General features: G+C 39.7%; 1 protein-coding gene across 2 annotated transcripts in view; it reads right to left on the bottom strand.

Annotated features, from left to right (window-relative positions):
* The window catches only part of tbc1d22a (TBC1 domain family, member 22a), a 166,140-nt gene that overhangs the window by 47,348 nt on the left and 92,907 nt on the right, over positions 1-25,885 (bottom strand). For both annotated transcript variants that reach the window (XM_051946344.1, XM_051946341.1), the window contains exons 11-12: positions 16,823-16,898; positions 4,235-4,362 (exon numbers count right to left, since the gene is read on the bottom strand). In XM_051946344.1, the coding sequence (XP_051802304.1) occupies positions 4,235-4,362; positions 16,823-16,898 (204 nt within the window). The remainder of the gene's footprint in view (positions 1-4,234; positions 4,363-16,822; positions 16,899-25,885) is intronic.

Genomic DNA, 25,885 nt, shown 5'->3' with positions numbered 1-25,885 from the left:
CAGAGGAGCAGAAAGGTCACCCATGCTGGTGTCACAATTGTCTTGATGCATGTCAAAACATATACAAGAAGGATGTACTCTTATCTGTCACCATTTCCCTCCCTTACTTAACCCACCTATTACTGCGTTCAGAAAAAATAACTGAAATGACTGGGAACCAATATGAGTGCTGCACTGTACACAGCTGAGCAAGAAATAACAAATCTGCTCTGAATTATCAAGCTCCTCAGCTACAGAGAGGCCTGTTACTGCCAGTAACTGGGATTCATTCACTACCTAAAAATGGAGTTTGCTACAGTGCTTTAGTAATGGAGAGCTGACCAGAAAAACATAGTGCTTTTCATGTTCTCCTAGTGTTTCTTTTTTCCAGAGAAAGGAAGCTTCACATCTACTGATGTCTACAAAAGTGTTGTCAGCGTTCAGGACTTCAGGACTTTTTTCCAGGTTCCTCAGCGTTGCACTGTAGCTAATACAGTTTTATGTCACTGAGGAAGAGAGATTTTTTACTGACAAGGACAATTTAGCAACATTAAAGAACCCATATTCTCTTTTGTGCCCCACCACCTTCCCAATTTTCTTTAGGATGTTTTTAGTGCATAAAAGGTCGGCAAACTTACAAAGCCCAACGTTCACACCAAAAGAAGCTTTTCCCCCTCACAGAAATCTCTGTTCCGTATCTGCCTGAGTCACCTTGTTTGAAGTTGAGGCTTTTAGTCCGTTACTTATTGATGTCACCATGTAACACACTTGCATAAAGTCTGCCTGTTGGCTGGTTTCGCACTTCAAAAACGCTAAAAACTTGTAACTTCCGTCTCTGCCTCTCTACTCAAAGATCAGGGTTAACAGTACGTAACCCACAATGCATCACTTTCGTCATAGTATCAGAACAATCAGGTCGGACTGGACTTCATAAGAGTAAATTTTAAAGAGACAGGAACAAAAACAGAGCATTGATGAGAAGAGGTGCTGCTGCAATGTGCAGTACAGGAAAAATAATGTTATTTTTTAACTATACAACATGTCAATATATTGTAGTAGACCCTCAAAACAAAAGTTATGAAACCTGTATATTAGCATAATATGGGCACTGAATTATAACAAAGTTTTGGAAATTAATGTTCCTGGATTAAATCGGCAGCTTTCATTTAGTTTGAATATAATAATTAGCAGTTAATCTACAAATGAAAACTTTGACTAAAGAGAATTCTGATACTAGTCAGCATAAACATTCATGAGATACCAATAACATGCTGACATCAGGTTTCTACCTGGAAAGGACAAATCTGCTCCACCCTGGAAAGTAGCCAAAGCGACCTAAAGGTGTTTCAATCCCAGTAAGGCAAAATATTAGCCTAGCCGCGCTAGACAACCCATGGCAACGAATTTAATTCTCTGCCAGGGTCGGTCAAGTTACCCTCCATAAGGCTCGAGGCTGGATTCTCCTAAAACTGGCCGGACCAATCACCATGAAGTGTAGAGTCAGAAGGCGGGCGTAACGAAGTGACGACAGAGGCGTGACGATTCTGACAGAAACAACCAGCGCACAATAAACAGTTATCTTCAGTGTTGCCAACTTAGCGACTTTCTCGCTAAATCTAGCGACTTTTCAAAGCTCCTAGCGACTTTTTTGGTCAAAAGCGACTAGCGACAAATCTAGCGACTTTTTCTGCCGTTTTGGAGACTCTGATAGGAAAACTCGGCTCATTACTGTTTTCAACAAGCAGCAGGTGCTGCTGTGAGCTTCTCCCCCTCCCACAGCACAGGCTGTCAGTCCAGTAACCCCGCAGCAGTCCGAGTGAGGGGAGGGGGAGACCCACATCACTCCGCGGCCAGACGACAGATGAATTGCGCATGCGCAGTCACTACAGATCCCATCCAGACTTACGGAGCCATATAAACGAAAATGTTTCTTCACTGTCATGCTAAAATAAACCACAGCATTTAGCCTCTAGTACAAAAAAATATTTTGGGTGTTTTATATTCACTTTTTGGTCTCTTTCACAATGTTATTCCTCTCTCCTACAACGTTGATTACAATTACATGCAAACTGGGAAAAATGCAAATTAGGTGATGACGTCATTTAGCGACTTCTAGCGACTTTTAGGACAGCCAACAGCGACTTTCCTTACTGAGGAGTTGGCAACAGTGGTTATCTTTCCACTCGGCTTTGGCCACAGCCGTTAAAGATTTGAAGCTAAAATTCAACTTGAAAGATAAACAAAGGACGGCACTTAAGTGTTTCATTGAGAAGAAAGACGTATTTGGACTTATGCCGACGGGATATGGCAAATCCTTAATATACCAGTTGGCTTCGCGGCTCCACTGGTTGGGAAGCTAATGGGACTTAGCCACAATCCGCCGGTGCTCTCGGAACTGCGTCAGCCTATTTGTTGCGTTGATTGGTTGTATACCTACCCAATTGCTGCAGAGGGATTTGATAGACAACCTTTTAGCCCACCTCCCTCCCTGTCGAGCTTCCCTAGACCCTTGTGCCATCAGAAACATGGGTGTAGCATGGCTAGGCTAGCAAAATATATCTTTCTGCTATGTGGCTTTTACCTGTGAGATGCAATCTGTCATGCTGCTCAAAGTTCAATCAGAGTTCACAAAGACAGACAACATTCATTTGCTATTTATTAATTCAAGCTATGGTTTGTTGGCAGAGGACCATGCACTCTGGTTATAAACTGCAACATGTCCAGGCTTAATTTTTCTATATTTTATGGAGTCTTCACATTTCTGTTCTTGTTCACGTCTATTTTTACTTGCTGCAGTCTTTATCTATCTATAGCCTCTAATACACTCCAATTTACTCTTTAACCTTCCTTTCAAAAACCAATGTCTGCTTTTCCAGTCAACTCTGTCTCTCTTTTGTCCTCCTTTTAGGTGTGATAGAAATGGTCACATATACTGCCATTACTGTCATTTGACCAAAGCTCACATTTTATTTGGTCTGTGACTCAGAGCTAGACCTGCAAATGTTGGACTTTCGAGTTCAGCAAACATAATCAACATTCACCGAAGAGTGTAAAGGACAAGGAACATCAGCATTTTATATAATTCCTTTTTCAGGAGAAGCAAGAAGAATATATAAAGAGAAGACAGAAACTTTGGGGGATGCTGCTGAAAATGGGGAACAGTAGGCTGAACAGGGTAGATACTATACGTACAGATGTTTGTGCGAACATCTGGCACAGGTGGAATGGCAAAGTTCATTTCCAACCTTACCTCAACTCTTCATTCCTCTCCTCTTGACCCTTCCCTTCTAATCAAACACACTGATGTGATCACATGTCTTACACTCTCGACCTTTGCACCAACTGGAAAATCCATTATATGTACTCAGCTCAAGACCTAGACTATCAACACACGTTCCAGCACATATACACACCTCGCAGAATCAATAGCACACATTAGGTGTTATTGACAACACCAACTGAGGTTAAAAATCTGGCCTAAATGTAGGTGCTGCCTATTAAGCTCTGTGTAAATGTCATAGGGCAGCAGGATGAACGAGTCCAGATTTGTTTGAATGGGATTAAGATTCTGCTCCCTCTCACACATTTACACATCTAGGTCAACACAGTAATAGGCTTTACTTTGACACTCGCACACAGAAGAACGCAGCAGCTGGAATGTAAAAATTAAACCCTGAGTTAAATCAGCTAAAACTTCTGTGTCATGTGTGAAAGGGACGACCGACATCTTTGTTTCATTGCTGAATTAACTAATCCTTCGCAATCCTTCACTCATAATCTTCCCCAGAAATGTTTATTATTCACATTTTTCACTCGTCCAATCCTTACCTCCTTTTGGTCTCATCACCGTCTCTCTCGATATGACACTGCGCTAACACAGACCAAATAAAACGATCCCATTAAACTGACAACCAAAGCATAAATTTGTCAGTAACAAGGCTGTGCGACGGGGCCGAGCAGCACAGTCAGGCTCTATCACAAGCTCTGTATAATTAACATTATCATAGAGGGAGCTGCAATGTTGAGGAAAAAAAATAAAAGATCTGTATTATGTTGCATCATACTGCTGGGTTGGCTGGGGTATAATGGTAGCAAACACAAACGCGCCACTTCTGAGGCAATCATGGATGTCATTATCAGAGAATATCTCCGTCGCAGAAAATCTCATGCAGAGCCAGAAGAGATCGAAATGAGCAGATAACAAAAAGCACAATAACAGCCGCTTTTTGCTGTGCCGGTTTGTGTGTGTTTGCACCTGGTAGGTGTCCCACAGTCTGATCGTGCAGCGTAGTGGCAGCTCCCTCATCAGGAGGTTGTTCATCCAGCGGAAGGCGAACTGCAGGTACTCCACCTCGTACTGATGCATGTGGCGATGCACGGATTCTGCCGAAAATAAATATATATTGTTATAAGACACTGCAAAATTAAAACACGCGCAAACTAAGCTGCCACTGTTTCTGCCAATTTTTGTGCAAAGGTTAGAGATGTAAATGAAGCATAGAATTCAGCTATAATAAAGGCGACAGTAACAAGTGTGACACATTCCTTCCCTGCTATGTTGAGAACTGCTGCAGTCAATGTCACACAGCCTTTTCCACATAACAGAGATATAATTAAAGAGCAATCAAAATGTGATTCTGTCAGAAAAGCTACACACTGAACCAAGATGAGAAACAGAAGTGCAACTGTCATTACTCGCATGTCGCTCTGGTGAGGAATGAAGTGCATATAAAGTAGGTCATTGGTAACCGGAGGTGAGGACAGAAGGCATGTATGTAAAGTATGTATGGAGTGCATGTTAATTAATTCTTTAACATCACAGTTTCCAGTAGGAGAAGATTAAAATAGCATTTTGTTGACTTCTAACCTGTCATATAAAGTCACTCTGTGAAAAGGCAAAGAATAGCTGTCAGGCACAGTGTGCTCATAACGTTGTCGAAACTTACACTTTGTATTTAAAAATGCTTTTCATGCATGAGGCAGGTTTCATCTCACGTTAAGCTGCATTGTGTGTGTTTGCAGTGTGAGCGGCAAGGATTTATTTCACTGCAGGGATGGGAAATGACAACAATGCAAGTGGAATAAACTCAATTTGAATCTCTTGAAACAAATGGAAAAACAAACACTTTGATTTAAAAGGAAAAGCAAAATAATTCAACAGCTGGACACTTTTAGCAAACATTCCCCAAATGAAGAAAAGGGTGTATTTGTTGGGAACAATTTTTCTGAGCGGATTATCACACATGTGGTGTGACTGCAGGTATTTGCAGCACAGCAACAGTGTAAGTGGTAGTCAATGGTATAAGAAGCTCCACAAAAACAATAGAGAGCAGTAAGCTGGTTGCATGTCTGTGGCATGATAAGGTTTTTTTGCTTCACAGTCTTCACTTTGAAGTCAAATCAATCCACCAGGGCTGCACTAACGACTTTTTCCTATTGATTAAGTTATCGACTGTTTTACCGATTATTCTACACACGAGTTTTTTGGGTGTTTTTTCCACCAAAAAAATAAATAAATAAGTGTGAGTTTCACATTGAACAATTGAACAAAATGACAAGTAATGCAGTCTGTGTAAGGAACAAAGTACAACATGGACATGGCGGATATTTTACAAGAATGGTCCAGAGATCATAGAAATACAGCGGAATTCACAGCACATCCGTCGCCTTTAACTCATGTGTACAGTTAATTTGTCGGGCAACACTGCAATTCTAAAATCAGGATTATAGCAGTGCAGAGCAGCAGTTCCTGGATGTGGCTGCTGATTTCAGTGTACCATTAAATATACCAATAAATGTACAGTTAATGGACTGCATTTCAGTCAATATTTCAAACTGGTTCTTTTGTCTCACAAAAGAAACCAAACATGTAAAACAGAACTGCTCTGTTTGCAAGTAAGTAGCTGGATAGATGGTTTTGGGGAGAGAAAAGTGAAAGAAACCAGCAGTTAATAGTTTACAGGTTCTATGAAACCAATTATTAGTTACTTATAATGCAGTCTTGATATCTCCTCTTATCAAGTTTTACGAATAACATTTGAAGTTATCACTCACCTGGCAGTTTCACGACTATTCACACCTCAAGACATGTGAGTCTTGGTAGCATATGGAGTACCATAACCGTACAGCTTCCTGTCATTTCATTCCAATTCAAGGTAGCAGTTTTACTTTGTAAGTAATGTTTCTACTCTTTTCTGGATAATGTTAAATGTTTGTTTCAAATATATACGAAAACAGATTTATATACCTTTATGAGGACTAAAAGAAGCCTATTTATACAGTTTACAGGTTCTATGACACCAATTATCAGCTACTTATAATACAGTCTTGAGATCTCGTCCCAGATAGTCTCACCATTAACATCTTGAGTCATCCCTCCCCTGGCAATTTCATGACTATTCATGTCTCGAGACGTGAGTCTTGATTCTAAATATACAGTAGTACCATAACTATATTGTTTTCATTTCTTTCCATTCCAATACACCAGATTTACTTAGTTCGTTCTTGACTAAAACTGATTTTTATACACCTTTTTGATTAGTAAAGGAAGCCGCCTTTAAACACAGGAGGGGTTCAAAAAGACCAATTACCAGGTACTTATAATGCAGTACTGAGATCTTGGCCTAGCATGTTTCACCATCAACATCTTGAGTTATCCCTCCCCTGGAAGTTTCACAATTATTCACGCCTTGACACATAGGGGTTTTGGTTTCTATATAAATCGTACCACAAACGCATTGTTTCCTGTCAATTATTTCCATTCCAATGTCGCAGTTTTACTTTGTAAGTAATGCTTCTTCTCTTTTCTGGCTACTGATATTTAATTGTTCCCAGTATATCTTCTTGTGCGCTCCTGACTAAAACTGATTTATATACATCTTTCTGAGGTGTAAAACAAACCGTGTCTAAATGGAGGACTGGTTCTATGACACCAATTACCAAGCACTTATAATGCGGTCAGCAAGATTCACCATTAATAACATCTTGAGTCATCCCTGACCTGGCAGTTTCACAACCATTTACACATTGAGGCGATAATGGGCCATCAGCCATGGGGATTTAAGGAGATTATATGTTGAACTTCCTATCAGTCAGTTAGAAGTGGAGAAGTCTCTTAGATGAGAGGTGAAATGTCTTATACAACCAAAACGAAAAGTCCAGTTGATTTCTACTGAAGCTCTCAGGTCAAGACCACAGTTTACACCTTTTCTCTTTATATTCATAAAATGTGTTTTGTTTTCACTTCACATAACAGGTTCAGATTATGTCTCGCTACCAAACAAGCTGCACAGACAGACGACCATATGTTGCATCAGGCGGTCAATATGGTCTCAGCGTGGGGTTCAAATGTCAGTATCAATGTCAGCGACACGGCACAGCTTCAGGCACGAATGCTCGCTGAGAAGAATCAGAAATGTCAGCAGAAAACTTGCCGCATACGGGACTGTGACACTGAGAATAGCTGCCTTTGTTCCTTTCTTCTGTTCTTGACAAATGTTTGTTTTATGGTTCTTTACATAACAAAAGATTAAAAATACCACTCAGTATTCAGCAGCCCCCCTGTTTCATAGTCATCAAACCCATGACACTCATTCTTTCCCTCTCTCTCTCTGACACACACAGACTTTATAATAGAGCTGTAATTATAGAGCTGTCAGGGAATCTATGAGAAAAGCCAGTTAGGGAGGAACTATAGCATCCTCTTCTCTCACACTCTGTGCTCTTAATCAGGGCTGACTGACAAGCACACACACACACTCTCAAATACAACTTTAATAAAGCTGTAATTGGTGAAACACTGCATAAAATGTTTCCAGCCAAGATCACATACATTATTGCCTTCCAGCACTTGAATGGCACCTGTCTGCCATTGCTCACATATGCATGTTTAACAATTAAAACACACACTCCGCCGCATGAGCAGGGCGCAAAGTAAACACAAAGCTATTATTTCACACTCCTCTCTGCAGTTTAATTATCACATGCTGCTGTAAAAGCATAAACAAGGCGAGCTCATTAACAGTGAATGCATCATGGTGACAGATCTTCGCTAGCTGCCAAACAGGGAGGGAGAGAGTGGAACAACTTTAGACAATGTTAAATTACACTAATGAACTTGCTCTGCCTAATATTAGCGACTTCACCAAACACGGGGTGGAAGAGGTGCAGCGGCGGTGGGGGAGGGAAGGGGGACGGTCATTTGTCATGTGGAGTTATAGCAGTGGGGTGAGGAGAAAAGAGAGCAGACGAGATGAAAATCAAAAAAACAAAAAAATAGAGGATGATGCCAAGCACTGAAGCTCGTGACTTTTTTTGAGCCGTCAGCTGCTGTCTAGCTGGTGCATTGCTCGGCATGCTGGGTAAGGCAGTTACGAGGGCCGAGGGAGGTTGAGGATGGCACGTCTCATAGACACTGATTGACTGATGAGTCTTGTCTTGCTCCCTACTGCTGGTTAAAGTTGAGGACGGAGTTCACAGTGCTGCTGGTCGGCTCTCCACAGTGGACTGCAGCCTGTAGGCTGGTGGACAGTAGAAGGTCAGAGGTTGTACAGTGACTAGTGAGCAGCTCACGGGATTCTGCTGATGAGGCCAATTCTGGCTGACTTCATGCTCTCCTTGGTGCAAAATGTAATTACACTTACACTTTTTTTCTGTCCTCTCTCCCACTCTCTGACTGGATTTCATTTTTTTCTGTCACTGTCTCTCAGTCTGTTCTAAAATTGCAGTTATATTTTGAATTTACTCTGTATTTAGGTTATTTTGCTCCTAACTTTTGCAATTTCACCCACCTTCACCAACATCCTTTACATATTAACTTTATGCACTTGGGTTTTCTGTTTCCTGTTTTCATGTAAGTCTGTAACTTGTGAGATGGCATACGTTGTGAATCTGTGCTGTATAACTACAATTGGATTGAATAAAATGAGATCAAATTGTTTAAGACTGACATATGAACAAATAACTAATGTCTTAAGGTAAATTCTTATTCTGAGGAATCACATTCTGCAAAATTTATCACACTCCTGATCACAGTTTCCTCTGCCACCCAACATATCTCTTGTCCATTAGATTTATCGGTTGTACTTAAACCTGCATTCAGCAATGATATGTCTCTGTCAGTAACACAATATGATGTTGCGAGTTCTTGGAGGAAACAGAACTGCGAAAGAAACTCAAGACTTACATACAAAGTAGCAACAAACTAGCTAAGACAAACTACGAACATGCAAGTAGCAGCTGAAATTCAAATGAAGTTAAGCTAATATTTATTTGTTACTGCTAATGTAACTCAGGATAGAGTGGGATATTTTTCATGTTGCAGTTCTAGGATTAGCGATGCTGTTCTATCTGAAGTGTGAATGTATGAATGTCTTCCAGCCATTTAGCCTGTCTTTTAGGGGTAAACCCAGAAACTAGACAGTGACCAGGACAGAGAATCAGCCGCGTTAATGCTAATGCAAATGCTAATGCTTGACGAGAAACAGAGTTTGAAGATGATAACTTTAACTGGAACTTTTTGTACTGTGTAGAAATAGTCAAAACTAGTGTTATTAGTACAACAAAGAAAACGGTAATATCAGTCTATTTTTTGGTTTAACAAAACCCTACTCAGCTGCCTAGCTACTAAACCTTAGTTATACATTAAAACCTTATGTTTTGGGGTTTCACTTGACAAATGAAAAAGCTTTCAGGATGTTGCCGGTGTGTAAAATTTTCAAATCCAAAAAGACCAGGGCAGAGCTGCTAATATTAGCCTAACCTCGTAGCCTTTGGAAAACAGAAGATGAGCTATTTACTAACGAAGGTCTTGCAATTTCATATTCAGTCTCACACAAAAAAGTAAATTGTACATTTCTTGTACAACAAACACCTAGTTCTGAGAAGAAAATCGTGTAAATAAATGCCTTTCTTCAGTATGCAGTGGATTAACTTACAAACAAATTCAAGGACTCAATTATAATGGTACACAGTTGTACTTTAAAAAAAGAGTGATTTCTGCACAGCCTTGGTTTGTACTGTAGGTATTAAGCTACTTAGCTGCACATGCTGTATGTACACATATTTTCAGTCGTGGTGCGTGGCTCTAGTTATTTGTTTGTTTGTCACACAAAGAGAGACACTCTTTGGCAGGGCTCAGATATAACTACGTCCACAAAGTGTTTCATTATTCCTCTTACACAAAAAGCACCCACAAGGTCATGCTGGGCACAAAGTACGCACTAAACCAGCAAACTTTGATTTTTATACAGGCACATACATGGCATGTTCGTTTCCAAACACAAATCTGACAAGTGTAAATGCTGCAAATATAAAAACAACTGATCTAACCTAAATAATTATGTGTGAATTCATACAATTAGTCAATTGGCATGTTAAAATTCCATCCTGTGTTTCAACGAGTTTAAAATCAAAGGAGGAGGTGACCTGATTGTCAGATGTTGGGAGTGTATACAACATGTATTGTACTGCATGTCATTCCTCTGCTCTCCTTTTCAACACTTACTGTCTCTCTCCACAGGCACTATAAAAAATGCATAAACAAGCCCAATGAAATAATCTTAAAAAATGCTCTAAAAAATCATTGCACTTAAAAACGAGCCAAAAAAATGATACTGTTCACCCAAATTTCACATTTTCCTTAAGGACCTAGTTCTGACAGGAGTGAATCTTTTTAAATAAATGCCCATAAATGTTTGCAACACATTATGTTCAACAAAAGTCAGTATTGTACAGTCAGACCATTCTCTACCGCGGTGTAGAATGGTCTGTCTGCACTTCATTATCATTCCGCAGAGTCTGACTTGTTTGTATTTCTTTAAACCAAATTACAATTTGGGTGGTGTTGAGCTCAGGATACAGCAATGGAGTTCCATCAAACTAGTGATGGGGAAATATGCAGTGTCAAATGTACAGCCAAAGGTAGGTTTACACCCAAAGTGGTGAATCAGAAGAGCAAAAGGTGATGTCTGGAGGTTGTGATGGCCTGTGTTATGAGACCAAATAAAGACTAAAGCTGAGCAAAAGCCAGGGTGAAATTCACCAGAAGGGGCCTAATTATAAGACTTCCAAAAAAGACCTTGATTTCATTAGAAAAACACAACAGGAAACAAAGTTTTTGCTGCATAGGGGCCTTTTGGCATCTTCCAAAGAGGTTTAAGCGAGCTCCTAAACAATAGGAATTGAGCGTAAAATATTTCTAATAATATTAATTTTTGTTCACTGTTTTGTTAACTGTGGTTTCAATTCGTCATACATTATTTATTAAATAGTCAGAAATAGCAAGAAGAGACATAGCGCTCTAACAAATTAGGGAACACAAACTCATTGTCTTCAATGCACACAGACTGATCTGTTATGTATAATTACCCCCTCAAAGGTCCATTCTGAGGCTGGAAAAACCATGACAAAAGCAAAATATACTCTGCTTGAGCTCCATATAAAATAAATCTAAATATAATATACACACTAAATGTCATGCACATAAAAAGGCAAATTACCTAAGGTTTTGACAAAGCTCTGAAAAGATACTTTTTACTCCTCATTATTCAATACAGTCCAACAATCCAGCTACAAGCCTTTTACCAATTTCTGGCTCAGTGTGCAAGCTGCAAGCACATTTGCATAAATAAATTCACCTTTGAGCAATTTGCATGTTGATGAACTCGTTCTAATGCACTTCCATGCAACAGATACACAGAGAGATAAAGGAGAGATAAAGAGATCAGAGAAACATTACATGCTGACAAAGTGGCTTGTCTTTTGAGGAGGTACATGTGCTAGCGTCAAGCAAGGCTAATGGGAGTTAGCGTCACTTATTACAAGTAGGATAATTACAGAGGGGTTGGGGGGAGTTTGAGGGACAGGCAAGCAAAGAGAGGAACGTAGAAATTTCAAAGTAAAACATTTCTCACAATGTCACTAACTGTTTTCAAATAAGAGAATCAAAGGAAGAAGTAGTCATCTTTGATTTTTAACAAATACTTACAGTTTTCTGGCCTCCTTACATCAAGTCTAATTTAAAACTTTTAGGACCAGATTCACAGAAAACAAGTAAAAGTACTTAAGAAGAAAAAAGTTGTGTCTTCCTTTGCTGGTGTTCCTGACTGAGCATAAATGCTCTTCTAAGCGTAGCTTCACCATGACACTCATTTAAATATCTGAGTAGAGGGAGAAGGGAGTATTTTCTGTTCCAGGACATAAACCTGTGACACTATGGCTATTAAACCATATCCTTGAAACCTTGAAATTTATTGCTGTCTTTAGACTCTAAATATCATGCTATTTTAATTTCGTTAGACCTCTCTACTGCCTTCATATTGGCCACTGCAGTCACACCTATTTAATGATGAAGCAGTTTTCTCAGCAGTGAGAGCACACACTGGTTAAGATAGGGATTCAAATTTTAAACAAATTTCTCAACTGACGATTAGCAAATCGCTAACCAAAATGAACTCAGTGGGGATCATTCTGAGTCCTGGCATATGTGACATGACATGGCCACTCCAATGGTGTTGATGATCAGCCACTAGGCCATCGTTATGCTGTTGTAGTGCACTTCTGTTCACCTACAGAAGGAGAACAATGGCCAGTAGGCGAGAAGCAGCACAGAGGACTTTGTCATGGTGGCCCTTTACTCACTAAATTATCATAAACATGGAATTGTCAGGAGTCCCAGTGTCTGCCTCCTAGGGCTGGACCCGAATATCCGAATATTCGGTCGTTACGGTGGTATCTGTATTTATTCTGAGATCCAAATATTCGGATTGCTACAGCCGACCCCTTCCGCCCGCCCCCTGTCGGACGTTATGAACTGATCCAAATACTCGGATATTCGTCAGTAATCGAGGTTGAATATCTGAAGTCCAGAAATTGCTATTCTAGCCCTTGTGCCTGCTCTAGCAATACAGAGCCAAAGAGTAAGAAGCTCCATCTGGTGGCACAACCACGTACTACAGCTAATCTTCAATACTTTTTTTGACATGCAGGTCTGCTGTCTTCTGCCTTATCAGTTACAATCTCTTTACTCGTTAAATTATTAGTGGGGCTTCACTGATTAACCAATAAATACGAGCATTGTAGGAGCAATATTTATCTTGGAGAAACTTTCTGTCATCTATTTGCTTTCATCTGTATTCATACATTCAATATTTTAATACACTCACAATCCAAATTCAGTTGTGCTCATTTACATATTTTTTTCTGTTACTGCTGTCAGATAATTTAACAAATATGAAACAGTAAAATATCCACTGTGTTTATGTTGTACTTTGCTTAATATGCAGAGTAAACTTTTTCAATTTGTTAAAAGTTCAATAGAAACTTGGACCTGCACCATCTACTTAATTAACAAGGCCTTTTTCTGAAACGCATTTTTACAATATTGGAGATGCCAGTTTAAATCTGCAGTTTTGCACTATAATATGTCACCCTTTGTTTAAATTTTCTGCCATGCTGCATTATACACTGATGTAGAGTTTTTCAAAATCAAACTAAATCGTTGCTGGTGGAAGATCTACTACACATGGTAATCTGCACACACAGCCACAAATCACGATTGAAAAAGAGACAAAAGATTTTTGGCACCTTTTCTTATGCCTTACTACCACATCCATTACAACATGGAAGAGTTCTTCGAAATGGTTATGGAAAGGCTGAGGCTTCATGGCACAAATCCAGAGAACACATTGGACATAATCTTTCTTGAGCTCTTTGCGAATGTACAGCGTATTTTCCCAACATACAGGATGAGCTGCAGTGATTTTAAAGAAGCAGAGAGAAGGTGACACAGAAAGTGGTGAGAGACAGGCAGATCAGCAAAGTCCTATCTAAGCTGACCCAGTACTGGAAATATGAATGTCATGAAATAATAAGCTGAGGTCAACAACATCCCAAACTACCTCATTCCTGCCATCCGTGTCTCTCCTTCCATTGTCTTAGTAAATATGCCATCACCTACAAACACCCCTGTATCAGATATCCAACTGATACAAGGCTGAAACAGAACACCAGAATCCCATAGTGAGAGCTAATGCTTTTATTTTGTTGCCATTCTGAGAAGGTTACTAACTTGCTCTGTTGGGGAATAATTGATCTGTTCATGTGTGATAAGTCGTGCAACAAATCTCAAATTAATTAGCCTTGAGATTAAGTGCAATTTTTTCTGGAATGCAATGGATTAACACCCCAGGAAAATGCAAAAGCAAACAAATAAAAATGATCACGAGAAATTAATTCTTTAACTTGGGATCTGTGTTAGGAATGAGAAACCAACGTTGGTGCATCACTTTCTGCTGAATCCTCCGTCAGCTCGGAGACGACAGGTCCCCACCTTTTTATCAAAATGCGCACCGCTCTGGATAACCCTACATCTGATAAGCGCTGATGGGTAATTTTGGAAGAGATGAGAGGCCATTGTTCCCAAAACAGACGCTATGTCGACAGCGGGGCGAAAAACAATCCCGTAACACAAGATAAAAGCTATCTGTGATCTCATTAGAGCTGGTAATGTCAAGCTAGCGAGGTATAAAATGTCTCTGCCCCAACTATGATGACAGGGCACTTATGGAATAAGATACAGTAAAAATGTCGAGTCATTTTTTATATCATTGCTGGGGTGTAGTGGAGTGGGGACGAGGCGGAAGGACTTGGCAGTTTTTTCTTTATGTGTTGGTTTTTATAGACGCAGACCAAAAAAAAATACACTAACACATACAATCTTCGCACAAACACACTATATCGCTTTCTGACGTGCATGCTCGTTCTGTTAGCAAGCTTCTTCTAACAGGCCTCCATACACTCCTTAACTTTCTCTGACATTCACACTCCTGCACACACAAGCATCACACTCCCTCCATCCATTTGAATGCAGCGGGTGAGTCCTCCCCTCCCTCTGGCTGACAGAGCGGGTGACAGGATAGTCGGACAGCACCAAGGTTAGCCGAGAACATGACCATTGTACAAAAGCTTGCTTTGATAAGACCTTGTTTTGTTGCACAATGCATCATGGACTGTGGCAAACGTCACGCACATTTGCAAGCGGCAAAGTTTGGATGGGGGGAAACTATTGAAAAGCAGGTGACACATGTATTGTGTTGATAAAAAATGGAACAGACAGTAGGGGCCACAGAGGGAAAAGTAGCTTAGCTAATTAACACTGAGTTTGTGTGAAATGTCATTGAGCTGCGTATGAGTACACTCAGCCTGCATACATTAACTCCCAGGCCTCAGCAGGCCACTGTTTTGTGTTAACAGTCACTAGCACATACGCATCGCCAGGCAGCCGAGTGGAATGAAAATTAGCGAGATATGATTGTGGTGTCATGCTGTTACAAATTGACAAAATAAAAAAAAAAACGGAAGAATCAAGGCGTGAAAACAATTTTTACTTGCTGGTGTGTATCTAGTGTTAACACAATAATTCTAACTAGTAGAGAACGGAAGAGTTAATTAGAAAGGCAATTTCTAAAACTTTTTTTTTTTAAATTTCTTTATCCATTTTTTATTCTTGGTGCTTGGTAGAGTGTCCAATCAAGTCCAATCACCACCACCTCCTCTCTCTTTTCTGCAACAAGCTTGTAATCAGGAGCTAAACATCTGCCTTGATCAGGCACTTAGGTGAAATGAATGAATTGAAAAACATGGTCATTGTTGGTATCAAGGGACAAAGAGATCACAAAAAGATTGAAATGCTCCTACATACATTCAGTGAAGATTTCCCCTGTTGGAATCCAAAGACTTCACAATAAAGTATAGAACTAGTCATAGGGATGCCAATTTTTAAACAACTTTCTGATCTTTCTTTACATTTTCTGAACTGACCTGACTGAACATTATTCAATATTCTGATATTGCTCTCAATGCCAAGGTGACTTAGTTATGTGAGCTTGTTAACTTGGGAAAGTATCCTAGCAGACTTTGATCCATTTTTGATATGTCAACTCTGCTCAGAAGGCATTAACTGCCCCAGAATGTTTAAAAGCTGTAAAAGAAAAGTGTGAATAACGGCAAATATATATTTTCAGCTGATTGGAATTAGTTTATAGTTTCAATCTTTAATGTGCTTTATCTTTAAAAAAAAAAAAAAAAGCATTTCTTTTGCTGATTTAATATGGTTAAAAAAAAAAGAAAAAGCAATGTGACCTTAAGGTCATATTACAATTAATTACAATTTGTAAAAAATACTAATTTTTGATGTTGATATTATACACAGTTATGTACAGTTTTGGTCTTTTGTGTTAAATAGTCAGCGTGTCAATTTACCATTTTTCCTGATTTCACGATAAATTATATGCAATTCAACAAAACGGGAAAAAGTCTGTAAAATGAATGTAAATAACATAATTTTAATACCTCCCCAATGCTCTCTGCTTGTAAATACAGAATTGTGTATTGCTCAAGCTCAGCATAAAACACAGCAAACAAACTGCCATCTTCATTTTCATTTAAACAAGAAGAGGCTTTACCTGGTGGTGCAATCAGGTACTACAGCTAATGCACAGCACATTTTCTGACCCGCATGCTCTTTGTCTTCTGCCATACCGGCTGATAGATGTTTCATTAGTTGTATTTTTAAGACCAATTCAAAAATTCATCATCAACATAGCGAGTTTGTGGGATAACACTAGACAAATACATTTTAATTTATTTTATCTCAAATAAATGTATCAGGCCTTTAAGTGTATTTTTATATCTTGTATGAAGGTGGTAGTGACCGAGTGAAGACTGAAGAAATGGAAAAACAAAAGAAGAAACAGGAGAGACTAAAGGATGTAAGCAGATATCATATAATAGCCCAACTGTGAACAGGATGGATGGATGGATGGATGGAAGACAGACAACTCACCATCAATCCTGCTGACCAGTTCCTCCAGGGCCTTGACTTTCCTTTGGATGCCTGGCTGAGCAAACGTATAGTTGTCCTGTGGAGAAGAAAAATCAGGCAGTCAATATGGACCGAGGCTCCATCAAAGACATCGAAATGCCTTCAAACTGTTGATCTGAAAAATGTTTTTGGTATTTTCAACCTTTTGCTGACTCTTGACGTGAATGAACGCTGAAGTGAAACAGGCTTTGAACATTTTGTCAAAAAAAATACACAGCTAACAGCAGGAAGTATGAAGGTCAGACGAGTGAATCACTTCTGTGAGCGTAGGGACAACCATAAAACAGCAAAACGCAGGGCAAAGCAATAAAAGTAACAGTTAAGCAGATCGAGTATATATTTTATTACAGGAACATTTGTCATAGCTCTCAGTAATATGTTCGATAAGCTATGAAACTGATCTCTTGTTGAGAAAACTAACGTCATTTGTTTCGCGTTGATGTTTCACAGCCATTTGGCTGGACAGTCAGTGTATCACAGCATACAGTCAGAGGGTATGAAATTTCACATTATTGCAAAAGTGCAGCAGCTTTTTAGAACTTCAAGTGTTTGACAGTGCCCATTTCACATGTCCCACAAAACCTGAGCCATCTTTGAAAACAGTGAATAAAGAAACTGGCAACCTAACAAACACAGGCGTGACAAAACATGGAGGCTCTGGCCTTGAAGATAAAGTAAAGGGCTAATTGTGAACATGGCTCTAAGAAAGGAACAGGCCAGCCATGAATGGGTCTTGGCCTCATATGTGTTGTGAAGTGGCGGATGAATAAAATACTCCAAAGTGCTGATGGCTGAGGTTGTCATTTCACCATTATCTCCATCAAAGAGTGACTGTGCCTCATGTTGACTGGATAATGCCAGCTTGAAAACCAAAAGGTAGGAAAGGTGTTTTTAAAAAGCTGTTACATGAAGGACTGAGGACTGAGAGATTGGTACCAGGCCTGTAATTCCCTAAAATGGTAATTTCAGGTAATTAAGTTGACACAAACCATTTGAAACTTATTATTTTACTGTTTTATATTAAGACTACGAGCACTGATTTTGTTGTACTCATTGTTAGCTAATGTGTTACGGTCGACTGCTACGTTTTGGGCTTTTTCACAAGGGATGGAAGGGAATTTTTATATACTTCTTCAAGCAGTTAGCACAGATCGGTAGGGTTACATGGATTTTTCTTCTTTCTGCTCCTTTGTGGCCAATCAGCTCTGGCAGAGCGTGTGCAGCAACTTGCAAAGTGTAGCTTAATAAATGTATGTTTACTAGTAGAGGAAGCATTATCACAGTGTGGAGACAGAACAAGAGTTACAAAAAAACTGAGGATTTTTTTCCCTCTTCTTTCTGATCCTTTAGGGTTGTAAAATTAAGTATGCATTATTTACAAATTGCAGTTAATATTTTGTGTGAAAAATTGCATTAAAAGGGGACCTAGAAAAGTGGACAAAACATTTAATTGCTCTCTGCAAATGTAAAATAAAAAAAAAGTTAAGATTTTTTCTTTACACCCAAGACTGGGCGGCATGAATGACAATCTTATAATTCTCATAATAATTACGAATTATTTTAAATTACCTATTTTTCATAAAGGCCAATGGGAAAAGGGTCTCACTTGAATTTCAACATCTTACTTTGAATTAAACCACTTTTGCCTTTTCATCAGGGTACACAGGCAATAATTTTAACATTAGGTCAGTTTTGAAAACACACGAAGCGATTCAGACAAATTAACAAAAATAAATAAAGATAAAATAAAAAAACATAAGTAAAACAAGGAGATGCATGGAAGGTGACCACGTCAAATTTTCAATCCAGTTAATTGACAGGGCTTGGATCAAAGTGTTATACAATTATAAATAGCAACAGATACGACATAAACACATTGATTAAAAGAAAAATTTGACAAAAACCCAATAAAATACGGGCAAAGCTAGTGCACTACACTGATGTTAAGGTTTACAGTGGTTAGCATTTACTGGGTATCACAAGACGGGAGCCCAATTCCTGCCTCCACGTGTGCTTCAACGTCAAGTCTGTCAGCCTTCGGCGAAGGCCGAGTGCATTATTTAGGCAGAGTTAGTGGAAGAAACAGGGTCATTGGTGTTTTTAGAATGTAAGGTGCATCTTGCAAGGGCAACCAATTGGTCTCCACTAGTCAAAGAATCCACCAATGAGGTCTGCGAAGAGGGGCTATGAAAGATCAAAGTCACCACAGACTAGCACACCTGAGGAGACCTGCACAGGGGCCACATGGAGAACAACATAGTTTGAAAATGCTCTAATATCAAAGGACATGATTTGCTTTTTATGAGCTATACTGGGGGTTTGTTCACTAACTTTGCATGTTTGTTATGAATTGAGATGGTAGTTTGCTTTAAATGTACTTCAGTAAAACAAACAAAGCATCAGAGTATTGCTTTACTGCTCAATCATATCTACACCAAATCTTACATTATAACTAAAATGTAGTGCATAGGCACACACACATTCACAAGTAAACCTCTATTTCTGTCCATTTTGTGCATATTTCTAAAAAAAAAGACCCTCCAAAAAGTTCAATTTCAGCCTGTTTAACTAAATGGTCCAACGCAGATTTCTTAGTTGTTTTTTTTTAGAATATATAAATAAAATCTGAACCTGATTATGACCACAACAGTGGGCAGTGTCAGTTGGCCAAAGTTGCAGAATACAATACATGTGAGAACAGCACATAAGCACTTTGTGTGTGCGTGTTCGCCCAAACACACACACACACACACACAACGAGGATTACGTTTCCTTGAGGGGTCATTTCAGTGGGGTTGGAGAACAGCTGATGTGGCAAACTATCCCGCAGATGGAGAGAGGGAGAAGGATGGAGAGAGAAAATGAGAGGGAGAAAGAGAGGGGCAAGAGAAGTCATTTAGCAATAAACAGCTCCAGTTGTCCTTCAGGCACAGCAGAACTGAGGCACTTGTGTCCTCCTGAGTCCATCAGTGGCTGGCAGGGTAGAAACTGCAATCTCTCCTGCTGTTTTTCCACCCCTCTATCTATAGCATCTTTCCATCCTTAAATCAAATTCTGTTGTCTTTAAATGTGACTTGTCTTCTTAGCAGTCCCTCACATTCACCCAACTTTTTATCTAGCTCTTTGTTGGTTTATGTTTTTGCTTGATACCATTGCTTGGCTATTAACGTCAGCTGGTGGGGTTTATAGCTGGTGTGTATTTATTTCCAAATCTTGGTCCGAATTTGTTGCGTTGTAGATGCAGATTGCCAAAGCACAAGTTCATAGCTAATATTGTTATTGTTTTAACATATTAACAAGTGACAAATGAAAGAAAAAAACAACAGAGTGTCTTTGTAACGTGCTGGGCCATCACATCCTGGCAAATAGCGTCAGTGCATCTTAGCATTGATTTTCCAAGCCTTTGTAACTCTACTGGAGGGACGAACACTCTTTTTCAAAAAGATACTCAATCATTTGGTGTTCTGATGATGGTGTGAGTGAGAGATGTCAAACACATCAATCCAAAATCCCCATAGGTGTTGAATAGGGTGGAGATCTTTGACTGAAAGCCAAAGCATGTGACTCATCCTTCCTTTTCAAGTTGATCAAACCGTTCAGTGACCCTGACATCCTGCAAGAGACCACTCCCATCGGGATAGAAATGTTTCATCATACTCAGAACAACTGCGTATTGATTTGCAGTGACCCTTAAATCTAATGCCCCCCAACGGCATGACAGAGCCAACAGACCTCCTCACTGAATGATGGTACATCAAAAACTGCAGAGACTGCTTGTGATGAATGTGTGCAAGTAGTAACTATCAAGAATTAGGATGTAAGTGAAAAATGTGCTACCAAGATCAGGAACTGTGTTACTAGTGAATGTACATTTGCACTTTCTTCAAGGATCACAAACTGGAGCAGAGCTGTGTCAGTGAGCATCCCAGGATGAGCCAAACCTTCAAGGGTGGGCCTGCAGCTACCACCACGAGAAGAAACAGCAAATTTCCCAGTGAAAGAACCTACAATTTCCAAAACCAAACAAGGTGTATCGGGTTAGGAGTATGCCAGTTGTTTTCTTCAATATTCATGTGGTTGTGCACCGGAAGATATTTCTCCAGGGTCCAAGGCAGCAACATGAAGACATAACATAATGAGATCTCTGACGGAGAGCATTCATTGTAAACAACATAAACCATAGCACCATGGCTTGAGAGTGCTCCAGTACCTCCTTGTGACTTCTCCCTCTTTCCCAAGCTGAAATTCAAGTTGAAGGGTCATTATTTTGACACAGTTTAGGAGATTCGGCACCCAACTGCAGATGATGCTTGACATGTTTACATGGCACGCCTTCCAGGAAGTGGTACAAGTGTTGCAGAAGCACTGGGAGCGCTATATCACTGCACAAGGAGACTTCTTCGACAGGGATGGTGGCCAAATTTAGATCAGGTACAGTTTTTGGTTTTTATAGACATGTCTTTTAACTTAATGATCAACCCTCGTAAGGGTCAAAGGTTCAGGTTTTTGGTTCAGTCTGCTGACACGATCTACACATAAGAAATTCAAACTGTATCCACACATCTCCACAAAACACATAGTGAGCTAGCTGTTGCTTGAGATGACATTGTCCATGGAAAAACAACTTACATGATGGTGTACTAAGACTACAACTGTCAGAAACTGTAATAGACGTAATAACTGAATAATACAAAGAAATTATGTTGGGGCATGTCTACACCAAAGCACCTAACATTCTCCAAATGACCTGTGGAGCCATAACAACATGTATCTTCAGTCCCTACTGCTATGATAACCTGTTACTACTTTGACTGTGAGTACTTCATGCTTACAATTACATTTTTTCTGTAACACATGGCTGGCTCTAGATGTACTTTCACTTTATTTCTTATTTGACATTTCATCCCCCCTTCTTCCTTTCACGATCCCTCCCTTAAATGTCTTCAAATTTCTTCCATCCTACCCTTTTTCCCCCACCGCTATCTAAATCACCTTTCAACTTCACTTTATTTTTTGCCAATTTGCATTTCTTCATCAGCTCCATTTTCTGTCCTCAGTCTCTCTGGCTCTCCCCTTTTTTCTACCACCCCAGTGTTAATGTGGTTAGGTGCTAAGCAAGTGTGAGGGCCAGTACAAGTAATTACATTTGCATTATTGAAGCTGCTGGCTTTAATCAACTGCCTTTCTCTCTCTCTCTCTCTCTCTCTCCTCCACCTCCTCCTCCTCTCTTTCACCAGCTGCCTCTTTCTGCATCTGTCTGCTTCATAATCACCTTGTTGCATTTTCTAGTTCTATACCTCAGATCTGAATTCTCTTATACATCTCGTCAATTGCTCCATTCCCCTTTCATTTTTATTTCTGTCACATTTTTGTATTGTTTTTTTTTGTTTTTTTTACCTTTGTCTCACACTTTCCTGACTCATATCTCTCTGTCTGGCAATCTTCATCATATTTTTGGCTCGTCCCCACCACTTTGCCTATCTGTGCGTCTGTCGCAATCTCCGTCCTGCAATTTGCAAAATGATTGCTTGTGCGGAACACAAACTGTGTTGGAGGTTTGACTCATCATTTTTAGTGCAACTGTGATTCTACATATTCTGATTGTTTTGTTTGCCTTTACAATCTCATTCCCTTTTTTATGTGTCCTTCCACTGAACAACTATCTGCCATGCATGGAAGATCTTTTTCGTACTTTCTAGTAGAATCAACAGCACAGCGCTTGGACTGAACAAAATGAACAAAAGATGAACCAAGCAGTTCGAGACCGAGGCTGAACAGACCAAACAGTGGGAAGTGAAACTCTTCTTCTTTCTGGCAATCAGATGGTATCTGAATGTGTCGGCCTCATGTATGAATGAACACCCTGCTCACTTTTCCATAAAAACTGCAGCGACAATTTTACTAGGTCGAATTTTGATTTTGATGTCATTCTTAACATGGTTCAAGTCTGAAAAGATCGGGACGCACAAGCAATGCACTTCTAATTATGTGAAGCAGTTTAGGGAACACTTTTTACACTTTGTGTCAATGTTGGTTTAAAAACATCCCAGAGACACAATAAAGGCACAGTTTGTGTGCTAAGATCACAACACATATTTCTCATTCACTTTGTTCTACAATTTTACATCTATTAAAAACGGCAATGTCCATAAAAAAAGAAAATATAGAGATTAACAGATCACATGAAGAAGACTCTCCAATACTGAATGTAATCCAGATTTTGACAAACACATTAACAAGAGCTGAACTTTAGTTTGTTGCTTTCAGCTGTTTGTTGGATTCTTTCTTTTGAGTTTGATAAACACCTGCAGCATCAGACAAAGCAAGATCAATATGGCTATTTCCACTGTGAATGAGCTACATATGTTTATGAATGTGGAACAACAGCACCAGTAAGGTGATGAATTGATTCTAAAATTTGGAGACAGACTCGATCGGGATGTGACGGCAAGGTGCAATTTATCAGTTAAATCATTTGTTACATCCTCAACTCCATCATAGCTGTTGGGATGATTATATTTTCTTGTTCAAAATGTAGTGTTCCGATTATCACAAGACATGGACATGATTTTCAGCATTTAGGAAATCATGAATAAACTAGGTTGTCAGAGTGATAAGTGTACTGAGTTAGTTTAGATTTCTTCATTTGCCAGCATCATCTTTTACTGTTCTGTTGTAGTCTTTTTTAAAACTTATTTCAGTATTGTATCATATTTATATTTTATTGTGTTTCTACTTTTATTGTTGTACATTCCCTGTGCTGTCATTTAGTTTCTTTCTGAGCAATATCTGGCACAAGAATTTCCTTTGGCATTAATGAAGCTTCAGCTTATCTTGTTTGTGAGTTGATTATTATGTATTTTACATCACTTGATGTCATGTCCAATCTCACGCGAATGGCAAATATTGTGCTATCCTTGGTCTGTCCATGTCGGAACGAAGCTGGAAGGAACATTGACAGAAAAATGGCCTACGTCTAAATGACAAAATGCCATCACTCTAACAGATAAATAAAGTCAGCCATGTTATAGGCCATGTCTGAAAAGGAATGAATTTAAAAGGCACTCTGCTGTGCAAATGTGTTGAATGCATTTCTGTTCACATCAATCATCTGCTTCACCTGACCTGAATGAAAATTCCTGTGATAAGCTGAAATCTCCCATTGCAGGTTAGATTTTCTAAAGCCTGAAAAAGGAGCCAAGAGGAGGTGCAGAAGTGTCCTCTCAGACCACTTGAATTACAACATGCTGAAAGTTTAGTATGGATTTTTTCCCCTCCCAACGGTGCCAAAAATACTGCCTACTCCAACTTTAAATCATGTATTGTTTATGTTTGCTGTAGCTTGCAGTTTTCCTCTTATTTATCGCTATTGCTGGAGCACTGCTGCACTTGGAAAACTGGAGCCGAAATGTGGATTTTCATCAAAGCCAGGAAGAAGAAAAAAAAGACTTACTTTTAGAATTATTAGTAGTATAGTAGTAACACAGTTGTTCTGGTTTTACAGAAAAAAAATGAAAAAAAATGGATTGCACACTTCTTTCTCCTCTGGTTATGTAATCACAACCCACTAAAACGGTAATGCATTTGAGGGTGGGCAGTTTTTGAAAACTCAGGTGCTTGCTTTCTGTCCATGGTTTATCTGTCTCTCATGTTCCTCCATCTACTGCCTCCTCTCTTTCTTCGTCACATATTTCTTTACTTCTATAGCTCTGATTTCCTCTTGTTTAACCTTCCTTTTCTCACTTCCCATATTTACTTCTCCCTCTTTTTGTCTCTAAATCTCGCTCTGTTCCTCTTTACTTTCTTAATCCGTCTACAATTCATCCCCCCTCTATACCAATCTCTCCCACCTTCTGTTCTCCATTTCGCCGTCTATTTCCATCCCTTTGGTGGTGCTAATGAGGCTAGACTTGAGTAAGTGTACTGAACATGCTATTATGTCTGCTCTGCATAGCATGCTCCCTGGTGTTTTAGTTTGTTCCACGCTGCTCAGCGTTTTGGTTTGTGAGTGATAGTCGGGTTTGTTTTTCTCCCAGAGACATATTTGTGATGAGGTTATGATACCAGTTCTCATTTATCTCTTCCTTTTCCATCGGTTTGTTGCGTTCAATCCTCTTCCTTGCTCTTCCGTATTTCTATTTTCGGCCCAATTTCTATTTTCTTCCATTCTTCTTCCACTGGTTTCCTCTGTTTGTCATATCCACTACGTCGGATCTTTGATCAGCTGAGGCAACAGGAGGAAATCAACTCTCGCTCCTTTATTATTCATACATTCCCCGCTTCTGCCGCCATCTGTCCGTTCGCCACAGCTGACCCAGCAAGTAAAACGTCGCCGCTCCGGTTCATCCACATCACACATAAACATAAAGCCTTGTGTTTCTCTTTCTCTGCCAGGTGTCAACAGCCTCCCCTGTTCTCTCCTCCCTATTGTAGCCTCCCCCCTCTCGTCTCCCTCAGTCGGTTGAATCAATAGCTCCTCTTCACCTCTCAGTCCATTCTATTAGAGACAACAATGGCTCCGTGCTGGACTAAGATTGCCTTCTTTTGTGCCGTCGGATGTCTATCAGGAAGTTGGACAGACGCAACACAACAGCGTTGCGAGGCAATGCGTATGTGCGAGGGAGAGGAAAGAGACGTGAGGACAGGGGAGAGAGATGACAGGTCAAGATAAAGGCCAGACAATAATGGACACAGTGTTGGAGAGAAGACTGAAGGACGGGGCAATGATCTGTCATTCTGTGCTACGTGACGGAGAGCAGCAGAAAGTGAGTATTTGGGGAGATGACAGGTTGTAGACAAAGGTGTTCACAATTACAGTTTTTCAGAGCAACAGGAGGATTTGGCAAATTTCGTTCTGCAGCTCTGACAGAGTGCGAATGTCTATGGCTGTGAGGTTAAAGGTGTGTTGGCGGCGCGAGATGGAAGGTAGTTCAGAAATGTGAGGCACAGCTGGTGTTAGTGGACTAAAGGAAGGGCTAGCAAGTAGCAATCTGTGGGAGGTAGAGCCAGACATCGCATCCAAAT

The sequence above is a fragment of the Acanthochromis polyacanthus genome, chromosome 1 (genome assembly GCF_021347895.1).
Source record: "Acanthochromis polyacanthus isolate Apoly-LR-REF ecotype Palm Island chromosome 1, KAUST_Apoly_ChrSc, whole genome shotgun sequence".
NCBI lineage: Eukaryota > Metazoa > Chordata > Actinopteri > Pomacentridae > Acanthochromis > Acanthochromis polyacanthus.
Note: the sequence above shows the minus strand (reverse complement) of the source record. Positions and strands in the feature narration are given on the sequence as shown.